The sequence below is a fragment of the Hemicordylus capensis genome, chromosome 3 (assembly GCF_027244095.1).
Source record: "Hemicordylus capensis ecotype Gifberg chromosome 3, rHemCap1.1.pri, whole genome shotgun sequence".
NCBI lineage: Eukaryota > Metazoa > Chordata > Lepidosauria > Squamata > Cordylidae > Hemicordylus > Hemicordylus capensis.
The window spans coordinates 269,703,749-269,716,035 of record NC_069659.1 but is presented as its reverse complement, the minus strand read 5'-3'; the positions used below and the strand labels follow the sequence as shown (position 1 = coordinate 269,716,035).

The 12,287-nt window shown below is 41.0% G+C and overlaps 1 protein-coding gene across 7 annotated transcripts in view; it reads right to left on the bottom strand.

Annotated features, from left to right (window-relative positions):
* The window catches only part of SHTN1 (shootin 1), a 163,389-nt gene that overhangs the window by 100,491 nt on the left and 50,611 nt on the right, over positions 1–12,287 (bottom strand). For all 7 annotated transcript variants that reach the window (XR_008318771.1, XR_008318770.1, XM_053305439.1 and 4 more), the window contains one exon: positions 905–957. Coding sequence is in view for 4 of the 7 variants with exons in the window: in XM_053305439.1 (XP_053161414.1) it covers positions 905–957 (53 nt within the window). In the remaining 3 variants the exon portion in view is untranslated. The remainder of the gene's footprint in view (positions 1–904; positions 958–12,287) is intronic.

Below are 12,287 nucleotides of genomic sequence, written 5' to 3'. Positions count from 1 at the left end.
CCTCATTGAGACCACGTTTGATGCAGCTTTTTTGTTATTTGGAACTTCTATTACGACACTGAATTTTGCCCATTTCATCAAGCAGCCCTTTTTTTGCCCTGCTCAGTCACACCTCCTCTGGAAATCTCTGACTGTCATTGCACATGCTAAAATCTATGTATCATGAGATGGCAATTTTTGCACTATGTATCATGAGATGGCTTGAGTATTAGTGTATATATTATTATTTTTGTTGAATTGTTTAGCTTGGATTAATGATTTTTGCTCATCAGTGTTATTGATTATTTAATTATTGGTTCATTGTTTGTTAATATACATTTTCAGTGTTTGGCTGTTTTATATTATTTGAATATTTGTTTTTCGTAGTTACGGTGGGATTTCTCCCCACCCCCTCTTTTTTTTTCGCCTGAAGTTCAGCATCCACTGGTTGCCTTTTACACTTGAATATATGAGTGAGAAAAAACACTGACAGAATATATCATTGACACAACCTGCTTGAAGACAATTCTTCCTAGGATCTAGGTTCTTTGTTAAATTCAGTTTCAGATCAAACTGCTAAATAAGCCAACCTTAGCTTCAAACCAAATGTGGCGTTGAACACATATGGGAGTATCTGCTTCCAGAGCCCCCTTGAAATTCAACAGCAGTCGGCAGTCCTGACAAAAATTCCCCTGAAACTACATATTTGTTTGGCATCATATCTGGTTTGACGCTTGGGAAAGATTTCTATAAGATATTCATCCATAAGCATCTTTCCCTTGTGCAACAGTGCAGTGTTACTCTGAATGCCGGCACTGGTGCACAGCAGAGTGCTAGTATGGATGTCAGTCACTGATGATAGCACGATCCATAAAAATCAACAGCTATACATGTGATAGGAAAACAAGTCTTGTAATGAACAAACCTCTTCTTTCGTTTTCTTATTTTCTGTTCTTAGATCTTCATATTCACCAATAGCTGCAAAAGAATTAAACATTTTCTCAGTAGAGTCCTTTTTAGAAATACCATTAACATTCAGAAGTTCATAAATTCTTCAGCTACAAAGGTCACCTGTAAGTCCACTATCTGATATATATTAGTTACAACTGTCATCATATAGTTACAGATATATCAGCTACAACTGTCATCAGAACTCAGCAGCTAACTCATAAAGCAGACAAAAAATATATTATCTGAGGGTTTCACATTGATATTTGTACTGTGCCTACAATTAATTAATTAATTAGCACTACCTGACCTCAAACAACCCCAGCATGCGCGTATATATATATATATATATATATATATATATAATAAAAATTTAGATTGTGAGCCCTTTGGGGACAGGGATACTTATTCTTATGGCCCCCCCCCCGGCATATAAACCACTTTAACTTTTGCTGAAAAGTAGTATATATATTAATAGCACATTAAAATACTTAAAGATAACTTCTGTAATTAAAAATAGTTTTAAAAATTATTTTAAGATAACTATAGATAAATTCCAGTATTTGTTGTTATTATTTATTATTATTATTATTATTTCAATTTCTATACGCCCTTCCAAAAATGGCTCAGGGCGGTTTTACACAGAGAAATAATAAACAAACAAGATGGCTCCCTGTCCCCAAAGGGCTCACATTCTAAAATGAAACATAAGATAGACACCAGCAACAGTCACTAGAAGTACTGTGCTGGGGGTGGATAGGGCTAGTTACTCTCCCCCTGCTAAATAAAGAGAATCACCACAATAAAAGCTGCCTCTTTGCTCAGTTAGCTGGGGTTAGTTTGACTTCTCAAGGGAGAGTTGTTTATGGAGCTGATGAAGATGCAGTAAATAATGAAAAGATGCAAGGCTGTACACAACATTGTGGTGAGAGAGCTTTCAGGGTTTAACATTCTTGGAGTTGTAAGCACAGTCCATTTCTCAGGTATTCATAATGAAGAAAGTATCCATACTAGACTTGAACAGTGTAACTATCATTCTCTCTACCCAAGGAATGCTGGGAACTGTAATTCTGAGTTTAGGGGCCAAATCAATTGAAGTCGTATAAAACTTACATACTAGCTTTTTGATCAAGAGTTAATTACATAGGCAACTGATAACAATATGTGGAAAATTTAAAAAGATATATCTAACTTAAGTAACCTAGCAAAACCGGTTACAAGGTAACCTATCAAGGTCATTGTCATATGGTGCTTTTTGCGCTGGGAACTTATTTACCATATTTACCCGAACAGAAGATGACTCTGAATTTAAGACAACCCCTTTAAAAAATAGAGGTTACACACAGGCTATACCTGTAGATACCCAAAAAGAACAGGGCTCTCAATTTAAGGTGACCCTCCAATTTCTATCACCAAAGAGCTTAGAACAAAACCTAGTCTTGGATTCAGGTAAATACAGTACAGGAATTAAAGGAACATTCAGTATTATTATTGCTGAATTAAAAGGCACACCCAGCATAAACAGTAAAACTCAAATGAACATATCACCTCCGAAATTTCATTAGAAATGCAGGTCATATTTCTGAAGTTATGAGCAATATTCTTTGAGTTATATAAAATATTGTGGGTGAGTTGAATCACATTCAAGGTAAAAGCTGTGACTTTGATTAGCAAAGTTCCTGTAAGGGTTCTTAACTCCAACCACCATACAAGAGTCTGTATAACTGTACCCGATTTGGTTCATATGGGTCCAGGTGTTGCAAAGTTGATAGGGACGGACACACACACACTCAGAATGCCGGGTGATCTCATAATCCTACTGGAAAGTAGGCTAAAAAATGTTCCTTAGTAAAAAAGCAAGTTGTGAACTGGCCTTGACAAACTAGTTACTTATATTATGACAGTTCTTTTCTATATTCATCCCAATATGTACTGTAATAGCAAGTATTCAGATTAAACTCAAAGGCAATATTTTGTCACTTTAAAAGACAATTACTCATTACTCATGACTTCAGAAGTATCACCCACGTTGCTAATTAAATTTAGGAGACAATGCATACACATGTTTTACTGTTTATGTGAAGATGGTCTTTTTATCTAGAACACATTTTCTTAAAATCAAGTTAGTTATCACTAAATCAAGAATGAAGAGAGACCTTCAATATTTGCACCTCTAATTAATTGTATGAAAGTAATCACTGCTTTATTTTGTTTATTTTCCAGTCTTTTATTTTAATTTTAAAGAGTACATTTTAAGGTAACTGAAAGCTAGTTCATACATATATGGGAGAGGGAGTTGCATATGTGAGCCATCACAGATTTTACACTACCAACAGAACTTTCATATCACTTCATGTCACTTTTTTTAATCTATTCAGTTCACACATTCAACTGCACATTAAAGTATTAAAAAAGCTAAGCAATTTCGTGCATGTGTGAACTATACAATCTTGAGACAGTGTAAAGAAAGTGATACATATTTATATGAAAAGCACAGCACAGTGACATCTGTAGAGACATTTCCCATGAAAGATTAACCAGTTGTTAATAAGTCAAAGAGGATTCTTATACTGATGCTGTTTGACCAGCTTTAAACTTTTCCTTCTGACATAGTTCAACCTACATTTAGAACACCCAGTAATTATTTATACTTTTATAAAGTATGTATAAGTGTAGTATGAAATGTGAAAGCAAAAAGCATGAATTTCTCAAAAAGAAATACCACTCACCAAAACAACCACCATGCCTTTTTTTCAGTGACTAGGGGCCAAACTAGATATGATTCCGAATACTTCATTGAGCGTCTTCGTTGTTTTAATGAAGCAGGTATGTGGGTAGGGACAGTAGATCACGACCGCAGCATGGGGGGGCCAGGTCGGGGGGGGAGGCTCTCCTTTTAGCCCACACTGTGGTTGTCTTGAAAAAAATCTCCCTCCAAAGCTGCTGTTTGTTCTGGTAGGGAAGCTGCTATTGGTACCAATGGTAGCCTCCCTCTTGGAATAAATATTATTCTATTTTACTGTACACATCTGTGTACTGCCTGTAATAAAAGCCTCAAGGCCGTTCACAATCAGATGAAGCAACCAAAGGTTTAACAACAAACATTTAACACACATATATACAATTCAATTTAAAACAATCAATCAACAAAATTCAACTAAAAGCTTCACTGAACAGCTGTGTCCTCAATACTATTCTAGAAGCTATCAGGTTTGCAGTTGTGTGGTGGAAAAGGAGAGAATTTTGTCAGAACTTTAGACTGGAGAAAGGAGTAAAAACCTCTCCACATTCTAAGGTCCCAATTTGGATCTCTCTCTCTCAAACACACACACTCACACATGTACACTGGCCACTTTTTTAATTTTTTAAGGAAGATGGAAGCACAGTGATGCTTTTAGCATTGCATGTTGTTTGGCTGTCAGTCTCTTATGGTTTCATCCTAAAACAATAATAGGCTAATATAATTTATGTGCACACCCTACCTTCCCCCTAGAATCCCTGTAATCCATCTGCATTTTAAAATGATAAAGCAAGAGACAGATCTATTAATAGCAAAGGCACAACTAATTAAATGACCCTGAGAATATGCTCTACCTTAAAAATTTAAGTAGTGCCTTGCAGAATAAAACTCCACCTTGACCATCATTCTTTGCAAGAATCCCTGCAGGCAACAGATGGTTCACCAGAGAGTGGCCAGGCCAATTGAGCACTACCTACCTTCTGTGTTCTAACACTAGCCAAGACACTATACTATCTGAATATTCCCCCATCCTATTCAACTACCTGCTAAATCAAGGTAAATCTAGAAGGCAGTCAGTGGAAAGGGCATCTGTTGCTGCCCCGAGGCTTTGGAATGCGCTCCCTAGTGAAATAAGAGCCTCCCCATCTCTGGCAGCTTTTTAAAAGTCTTTAAAGACGCATCTGTTCACCCAGGCTTTTAATTAATGTTGTTTTAATGGTTTTTAAATATTGTTTTAAAATTTTTAAATTGTTGTAATGTTTTGAACGTTTTGTTTTTGTTTTAACTAATGTTTTACTTTCTGTTTTTATTTTGTAAACTGCCCAGAGACGTACGTTTTGGGCGGTATAAAAATATGTAAAATAAATAAATAAAATTATAAATAAGTACATGGATATTCAAATCTTCTAATAATCCAAGCCATTGTTTATTATACATGAGGCATACATGAGCAAATGAAATATGTGTGCCTACACTCAAAATTACTTACAAAAGGAAAGGAAAGACCTTGGATCGTCTTTTTTTTTTTTTTTTTAATAGTGCTATTAGCCAGAAACACAATATCATCATTCATATCAACAACTAATAAAGGCACTGGGGGACATTCACAAAAGCCTCTTCAATTGTTTTTTAATGGCTTGTGTTTGAACAAGTATACCAAAATTGACAAGCATTTTGAACGTGGAAACATTTCTATCCTCTTAGAAACACATACAAACCATTTTTAGTGACAGATCAGACATACCCTCAGAAGAAATACCTAGATACTTTGGCTGTAACCATAGAGAATGTCGTTGAACATGCTTACAAGGCTGAAAGGGAGACGGAAGTCTCGTCTTCAGCCTGTCACTCACTCTCCCATCCCGCTGTTCATGCTTAGAGCATTGCCGGTCTGAAGAGATCACGGAAACAAAGGCAGACAGGTTTACAACCTTCATCTCTTCAAACGACCACTGCTAAGGTTGAAGAGTGGGACAGAAGTGTGAGTGACAGGCTGGGGGCAGGTCCTCTGAACCCCTTTCAGCCTTGTAGGCGTGTTCTCCATGGTTCTCTCGGAACGCCTGAACAAGGCTACAGCTGTTCCCAAAAGCAACTTCCCCATGTCTCCACCTTCTCTGTCACTTGAAACATGCCGCAATACAAAATGCATGAAGTTGTGTCACTGTGTTGTGAATGTCTTCATTGGCTACCAGTTTACAAGGTGGGCAAACTTGCAACATGACAATAGCAAGCCATATATTTTTTTGTACTGCTAAACATTATGAGGGGTGGGAGTGGGGAAGGAGACACCAGATGATGTTTTTGGTGCAACTACACATTTGCCATAATGCCTAGTTCCGGTATATGGTTCTTTTTGGTAAAAGTGGCAATCATCCATTAATATGCACAGTTTTTCAACTTCATTTGTTTGTTCACTGAAGGAGACTTTAAAACAGACAAATTGCCAGGGTTTACTGAGTATGTTAAAATTTGCTGTTTCCCAAGTAACATGATAACAAATATAACATTAAAGATAACATTAAAGATAAACATTATTTGTCAAACGTGACCCTAATTGAAATGAACATTCTTTTTTACTATAATAGCAGTTAGGTACTTGATTCCAAAGCCCTATTCATACGTATACATTATACATGCATTCTGGTTTCTCTCCACATGTACATGTTATTGTATGAATGTGCATATGCGTACAGGCCCCTCAGGTGCATGGTACAGATCGAAAATGTACCACTATAGGTGAAGAACTTCACATGCATACAAATCTGTACATGAGCACACTGAACAGAGTGTACTTGTATAGAATATAATGAGCAAATATAGACTTGTGTGAAGGTTTCTTTTTATTTGCTATTTTTCAACTTGCTCAATAGCAAGATGAGTCAAAGGCACAGGCTTTGTGTATGGGTCCCTTGGCTTTACAGGCTGAGTTAACAATGCTTTTAAACTTATGTAATTTCTTTGTTCTTTGGGAACCACTTTGGGAGCCTTTGTCAAGGCAGAAAGGCGGTATAAAAATGCAAATAAATATATCTAGGAAAAACAATTAAAAACCATGCAGGGAAAATATTCAAACCACACTTATTCTTCAGAAGCAATCTACGTTCAGGCTTTCATATACACTTCAGGACTACTCAACATGTTTGCCTTCAAAGACCACAGGGTGCAACTTATAAATTAACTTACATCAACAAACATAACTGCTTCTCATCAATACCGGCTTCTCATAGGCATCTAGGCACAATTCCAACATAGAGGTCTGTCACACGATCTCGCGCGGGGGGAGGCAGGCTCAGGCTGCGGGGAAAACAGGAGTTCATCTGCATCATTTGGCAGAAGAGCAGCCGCCATCCTCTCCTCCACCATACCATGCACCCACACAAGCAGTGGTGCAGAAGAGGGAGACTGTGGGAGTGGTAGAACTTCCCCCCGCCCACATCCCAGAGTGCCCTGGGGTATGAGGGAGGTGGCTGCTCTCATTAGGGCAGCCGCCGCACTCGGCATGGCCACTCCTTCCCCCTGGCTCGCAGCTGGAAATGGCAGCAGGCCACGAGAAAGCTGTTTAAAGAGGCAGGCCATTACCAAGAATAAGAACAGGTTGAAAAGTGGGATTAACGTCAGGTTAAAAAGTGGGGCATGGCATGGGGGCAGCATCAGGAGCAACCTTGCTCCCGGTGCTTCATGTGCACAGCCTATCCCAAGCTGGGCTGCCCTACCTTGGGTTAGGCTGTGCATGTGAACACCCTTAAACAGCTTGGGTCCTGCTTACCTTAGCCACATTCATCATCTCTGTTTCACTGTAATTTCTAAGAATAAGAGCACTTGCTTAATTAAAGATATTTCTATACTGCTCTCCTACATCAAGATAAGAAAGAAGACTGTGATTTAAGGAAGGCCTAAAGGAAGCCCACTGTGATTTGCTTTGTTGATGTAAAGAGATCTATGACTAAACTAGTGAAATGCCATCATGATTAATTATTAATTACTAGTATGTTTAAGCCCGTTTAAATAACGGGCTCTAGTGGGGGGGGGTGGTTTGCTGCTCTTGTGTATTTTGTATTGTGTATTAACCGAAAAGAGGCAGCTGTTGGCACTGGGTTGTTTCTGGGAGTGTTTTGGGAGGGGGCCTCATACCTTCTGCCCTTCCGCGCAGCAAGCCATGGCTCTCTCTGCCCCAAGGATTTATAGGATCGCAGCAGCATTAGCGTCACAGTCACACCCATTTCTCGTGTGTGCGAGCGGCAACAGTGGCAGCAATGCTGACAGTGCGGGGGGCAGTGGTGGCAACGGGGACTGAGTGCGGCCGCGGCTGCAGGAGGCGGGGGAACAACAGCAGCGGTGGGGCTGGCTGGGTAAGGTGAGGGGCCGGGCTTGACTGGGCTTGGCTCAGCAGGGCAAGCGGCACTCGCGGGAAAGCAAAGCAAGGCAGGAGGCCGCGGCGGGTTCCCTTTGTGTGGCCGCGGAGCTGCTAGCGGGGTCCCTTCCCTTCTTTGGTTCTTCCTCCCCAGAAGCGGCTTGTTGTGTCGTTCCCTTCACACCCCCGCGCCACCCACCGACCTCCTCCGCCTCCATCTCTGCTCTCCCGGTCCCTCCGCGGGCCCGTCTTTTTACTTTTTTTTTTCTCCCCGCCGGTTTTTTTTTTTTGTTCCCCGCTGCTCTCCCGGTTCCCCCGCTACCGCCTCAGCCCTCCCGGTTCCCCTGCTGCCGCCTCAGCCATCCCGGTTCCCCCGCTGCTGCCTCTGTCCTCCCGGTCCCCCTGCTTTCGCTCAACATGGCCGCCCATGTCTGGGCGGCTGTATCTTTCATGGATGTTCTGGGCATGCGCTCCGTGCATGCCCAGAACGGCCAAGAAAGACACGGGTCGGAAAAGGACACGGGATCACGCTCAAGGCTTTTATTATAGAGGATTATTACTGAGGCAAAGAAGGGGCTGAACATTAATGATCAAATGTGAAAAAAGGTAACGGCGCTATGAACTCAGAAGACAATCTGGGAGGGGAGACCAAAACTGGTTATTCTGATGTCTGGGTTTGGGTAAGTTTGCCTCTCCCCAATCCTCTTGCTATTTTAAGTCTGTTTTCTTCCAGGACAATGAGAGACAGTAAGTGGTATGGAACATCTGAACTCTTAATAGATCTATTCAGTGTAGAGATCTATTCTTTTCAGACACTATCCACACCACGTACAGCAACTGCACGAAGGGACCAACTGGAGATGACTAGCCACAGTACTTGTATGCAGAGGCTAGCTCTAGGAGAATTCCTAGGAGTGGCCAACCTGCTCTCTAGCTCTTGTTAGATTATAAATCCCATCATCCCCAGCCACAATTAGGGATGTGTGAGCTGACTTGCTTCGAGCTGGGATCGACATCAAACTGGCCTGGTTCAGGCAGTCTGAGTTCAAACCGGCCTGATCCCCAAAGCGAGGATGCCAGTCCGAGTTCAAACCCGACCAACCTGTTGTTCAAAGAACTGGCTCACGGACCGGCTCAGGACCAGCTTGGGAGGTACAAGTATGCCCCCCAAGCCAGTCCCAGAGGCAGTTCAGCTCAGTTCAGTGACTGGACTGGTTCACACCAAGCCCAAACTGGGCCAGGTCAGTTTAAATTTAAACAGCTGGTTCGTATACCTAACCACAATTGATTGCAGCTGGGTATGATGGGAGTTGTAGTCCAACACCTGGAGAACCTTAGGTGGACCCTTACTCTCTCCTCTCATTCCTTCTTGAGACAGACCTACCCACCCCATTTCTACCACTCATGTTAACACTTTCTCATGCCCTCTTCTGCCCATACATCGACCCAGCCTTAAGCCCCGCTATCCATCTTATTTAATCTTGCTTGCTGTACTGTCCTCAGCAGCAATGATGGTCCCGTTCAGGTAGACAATGCAAAACACATTGCCGCAACAATTACAGATGAAGGGCAATGCATCTCACACTGACTAGATATTCCCAGCACATCTGATTCAGACAGCAGCGCTGCTTTGTTCGCTGATACATTAAAAGAGGATGTGGTAAGGGATGAGTTCAACCCACTCAAACAACCTGTTTGAACTACAACTCCCACCATCTCCAGCCACAATTGATTGTGGCAGGGGATGATGGAAGTTGAAGTGCAACAGCAGCTGGCAAGCCAAGGTTGCCTATCCCTGACCTAGAGTGTTATTTATTATAGTGATACCTTAGCCATCATTCCATTCATTGCCCAGAATTCTAGTGAGTAGCTGTTGCTGGTGATGTTATTAATGCGAAGGGTGGGTGGGAGGGAAGACAAAGAAGTATCCAGCCTCATCGAGCTATTTTGCAGAAAAGCCTCAACCCCCACATCCCAATTTTTTTTTTAAGCCAGTCACTTCCACCACGCTTGGGCCCTAAGAGCGTAACAAAGGATGTAGAATTGGGTATTAGGGATGTTAAACACCAAACAGTTAAATGATTAACTGTTAAGTTAAGCTGGGCTAGGTGGCGCTGCCCTGCCAGGATCAGGCCCAATCTCAGCAGTTCTCATGTCCAATCTAACTCAGCATGGGCTTCAGTAGCCTGGGTTAGGGTGCGCGTGAGAACAGCCTCTTTGAGTCTGTGAATGACATCATTGTTTGTTTATTTGTCACATTTATATACAGCCCTATATAAAATCTCAGGACAGTTTACAATCTAATCAAACCAAAAGTTAAAAATTATATAAACCTATTTAAATTACCATAAATAAAACTTTAAATTGAACTGAAACCTTTATATATAATTGCGCGGAGAGATCAGTGTGTTCCTTTTGAAATAGGAGCTGACCGCATTAATGACTATGGAAGTAAGTAATAATATTTCAACAGTTCAAACATTTAAATTATTAAATAGTATTTGCATCCCGACTGGGCATATATCATGGCTGATGTGAAGAGATCCAAGTGCTCTCGTATTTTATTTATTTGTTTGTTTGTCATATTCATATTTTATATATTAAAGTTGTGCCATCGAGTCAGTGTTGACTCCTGGCGACCACAAAGCCATGTGGTTTTCTTTGGTAGAATACAGGAGGGGTTTACCATTGCCATCTCCAGTGCAGTATGAGATGATGCCTTTTAGCATCTTCCTATATTTCTGCTGCCCAATATAGGTGTTATACCAGTGGGGATTCGAATCAGCAACCTCTTGCTTCCTAGGCAAGTTACTTCCCCGCTAGGTGGTTCACAATAATAAACACAATAAAGACAAAATAAAACAAACTGTTAAAACAGCAATTTAATACAATTTAAAACATTTAAAGATTACTAAAAGCCAGCCTTTAAAAAAAGTGTCTTCAGGGCTCTTTTGAAGGCTGCTAAAGATGTTAAATCACAAACATCTACAGGGAGCTCATTCCACAGCCCAGGAGCAACTACTGAGAAGGTCCGCTCCCAAGTCACTACCAGACGGGCTGGCGGCATAGGGAGAGAGATGTCTTTCAATAATCTTAATGTATGATGGGGATCATGCAGAAGAAGGCACTCTCCCAGGTAACCGGGTCCTAAGCCATTTAGGACTTTAAAGGTAATTACCAGCACTGCATTTTGCCCGGAAACCTATTGGTAGCCAATGCAATTGTTTTAAAACAGGCATATGGTCTCTCCAAGAAACCCCAGAAACAAATCTAGCTGCTGCATTTTGGACCAACTGAAGTTTCCAAACTATATACAAAGGCAGCCCCACATGAAGCACATTGCAGTAGTCAAGCCTAGAGGTTACCGTAGAGTGCACCACAGTTCTGATATCATTATCTATTAGTACACAATTCCTTAAATCTGAGGAAATCTCTTCAGGGTTGGACTGTTCATAGAAGTCATCCCTTCAGATATATTTATTCCTAAACTGAGGATTCACTCCACCCTCCAAGCGACAATTTAAGCAGATAAGGCAGCACAGTTAATGGAGCAGAAATCACTTTGGTTTTTAACTCTATTTAAAACAATGAAGAGCTGCAAGGCCATGACGATCTCTTATTGTTAATTATTTAAAGGCTTCATGACATTTTCTCTTCTCTAATGCAGCTAATCTGCACTTGCAGATGCTGTTTCCTACAAGTCTTTCATTTCACAATGCATGCATGGCAGCTTCCCAGTTACAGAGCTATTAAGAAGTAGCTGAGCAAAGCAAAACAATTTTTTTGAAACCCAGTCACCTAAACCAGACTTATAAATAAGTCCACAAAAACTGCATGCCAAGAAAATGATGTTACTAGTCCATCTGCCTACAGTGCAAGTTAATGTAGGTATGTAGCAAATTATAGCCTTTGTCTCAGAGCAAGCTCACGTGAGAAAATGAAATGCTGAATCATCCCTGCTGAGCTTTTTGGCAAAGACTACTCCTAAAACTCTTCTCTATTTCTGGTAGGTTCAAAAATTGCTGCTGCCACCACCACCCTTCTCTATTACAGAGCTTGAACCTCCCTAGGCATGGGGTGGAATTACCAGTGAATTCTCTTTATTTTTCTTTTGGAAAAGTACAAAAATCTTCCACGTGCAAGCCTACACATGGTGAGAAAACTGGTAGTTGCTGAATATCTGAGGATGTGCTTGCACCAGAGTAAGACCCCCCTTCCAGCCCACCCTTTTCTCCTGAGTTAAAAACCCTACTCGGAGAGGCTTGTAAA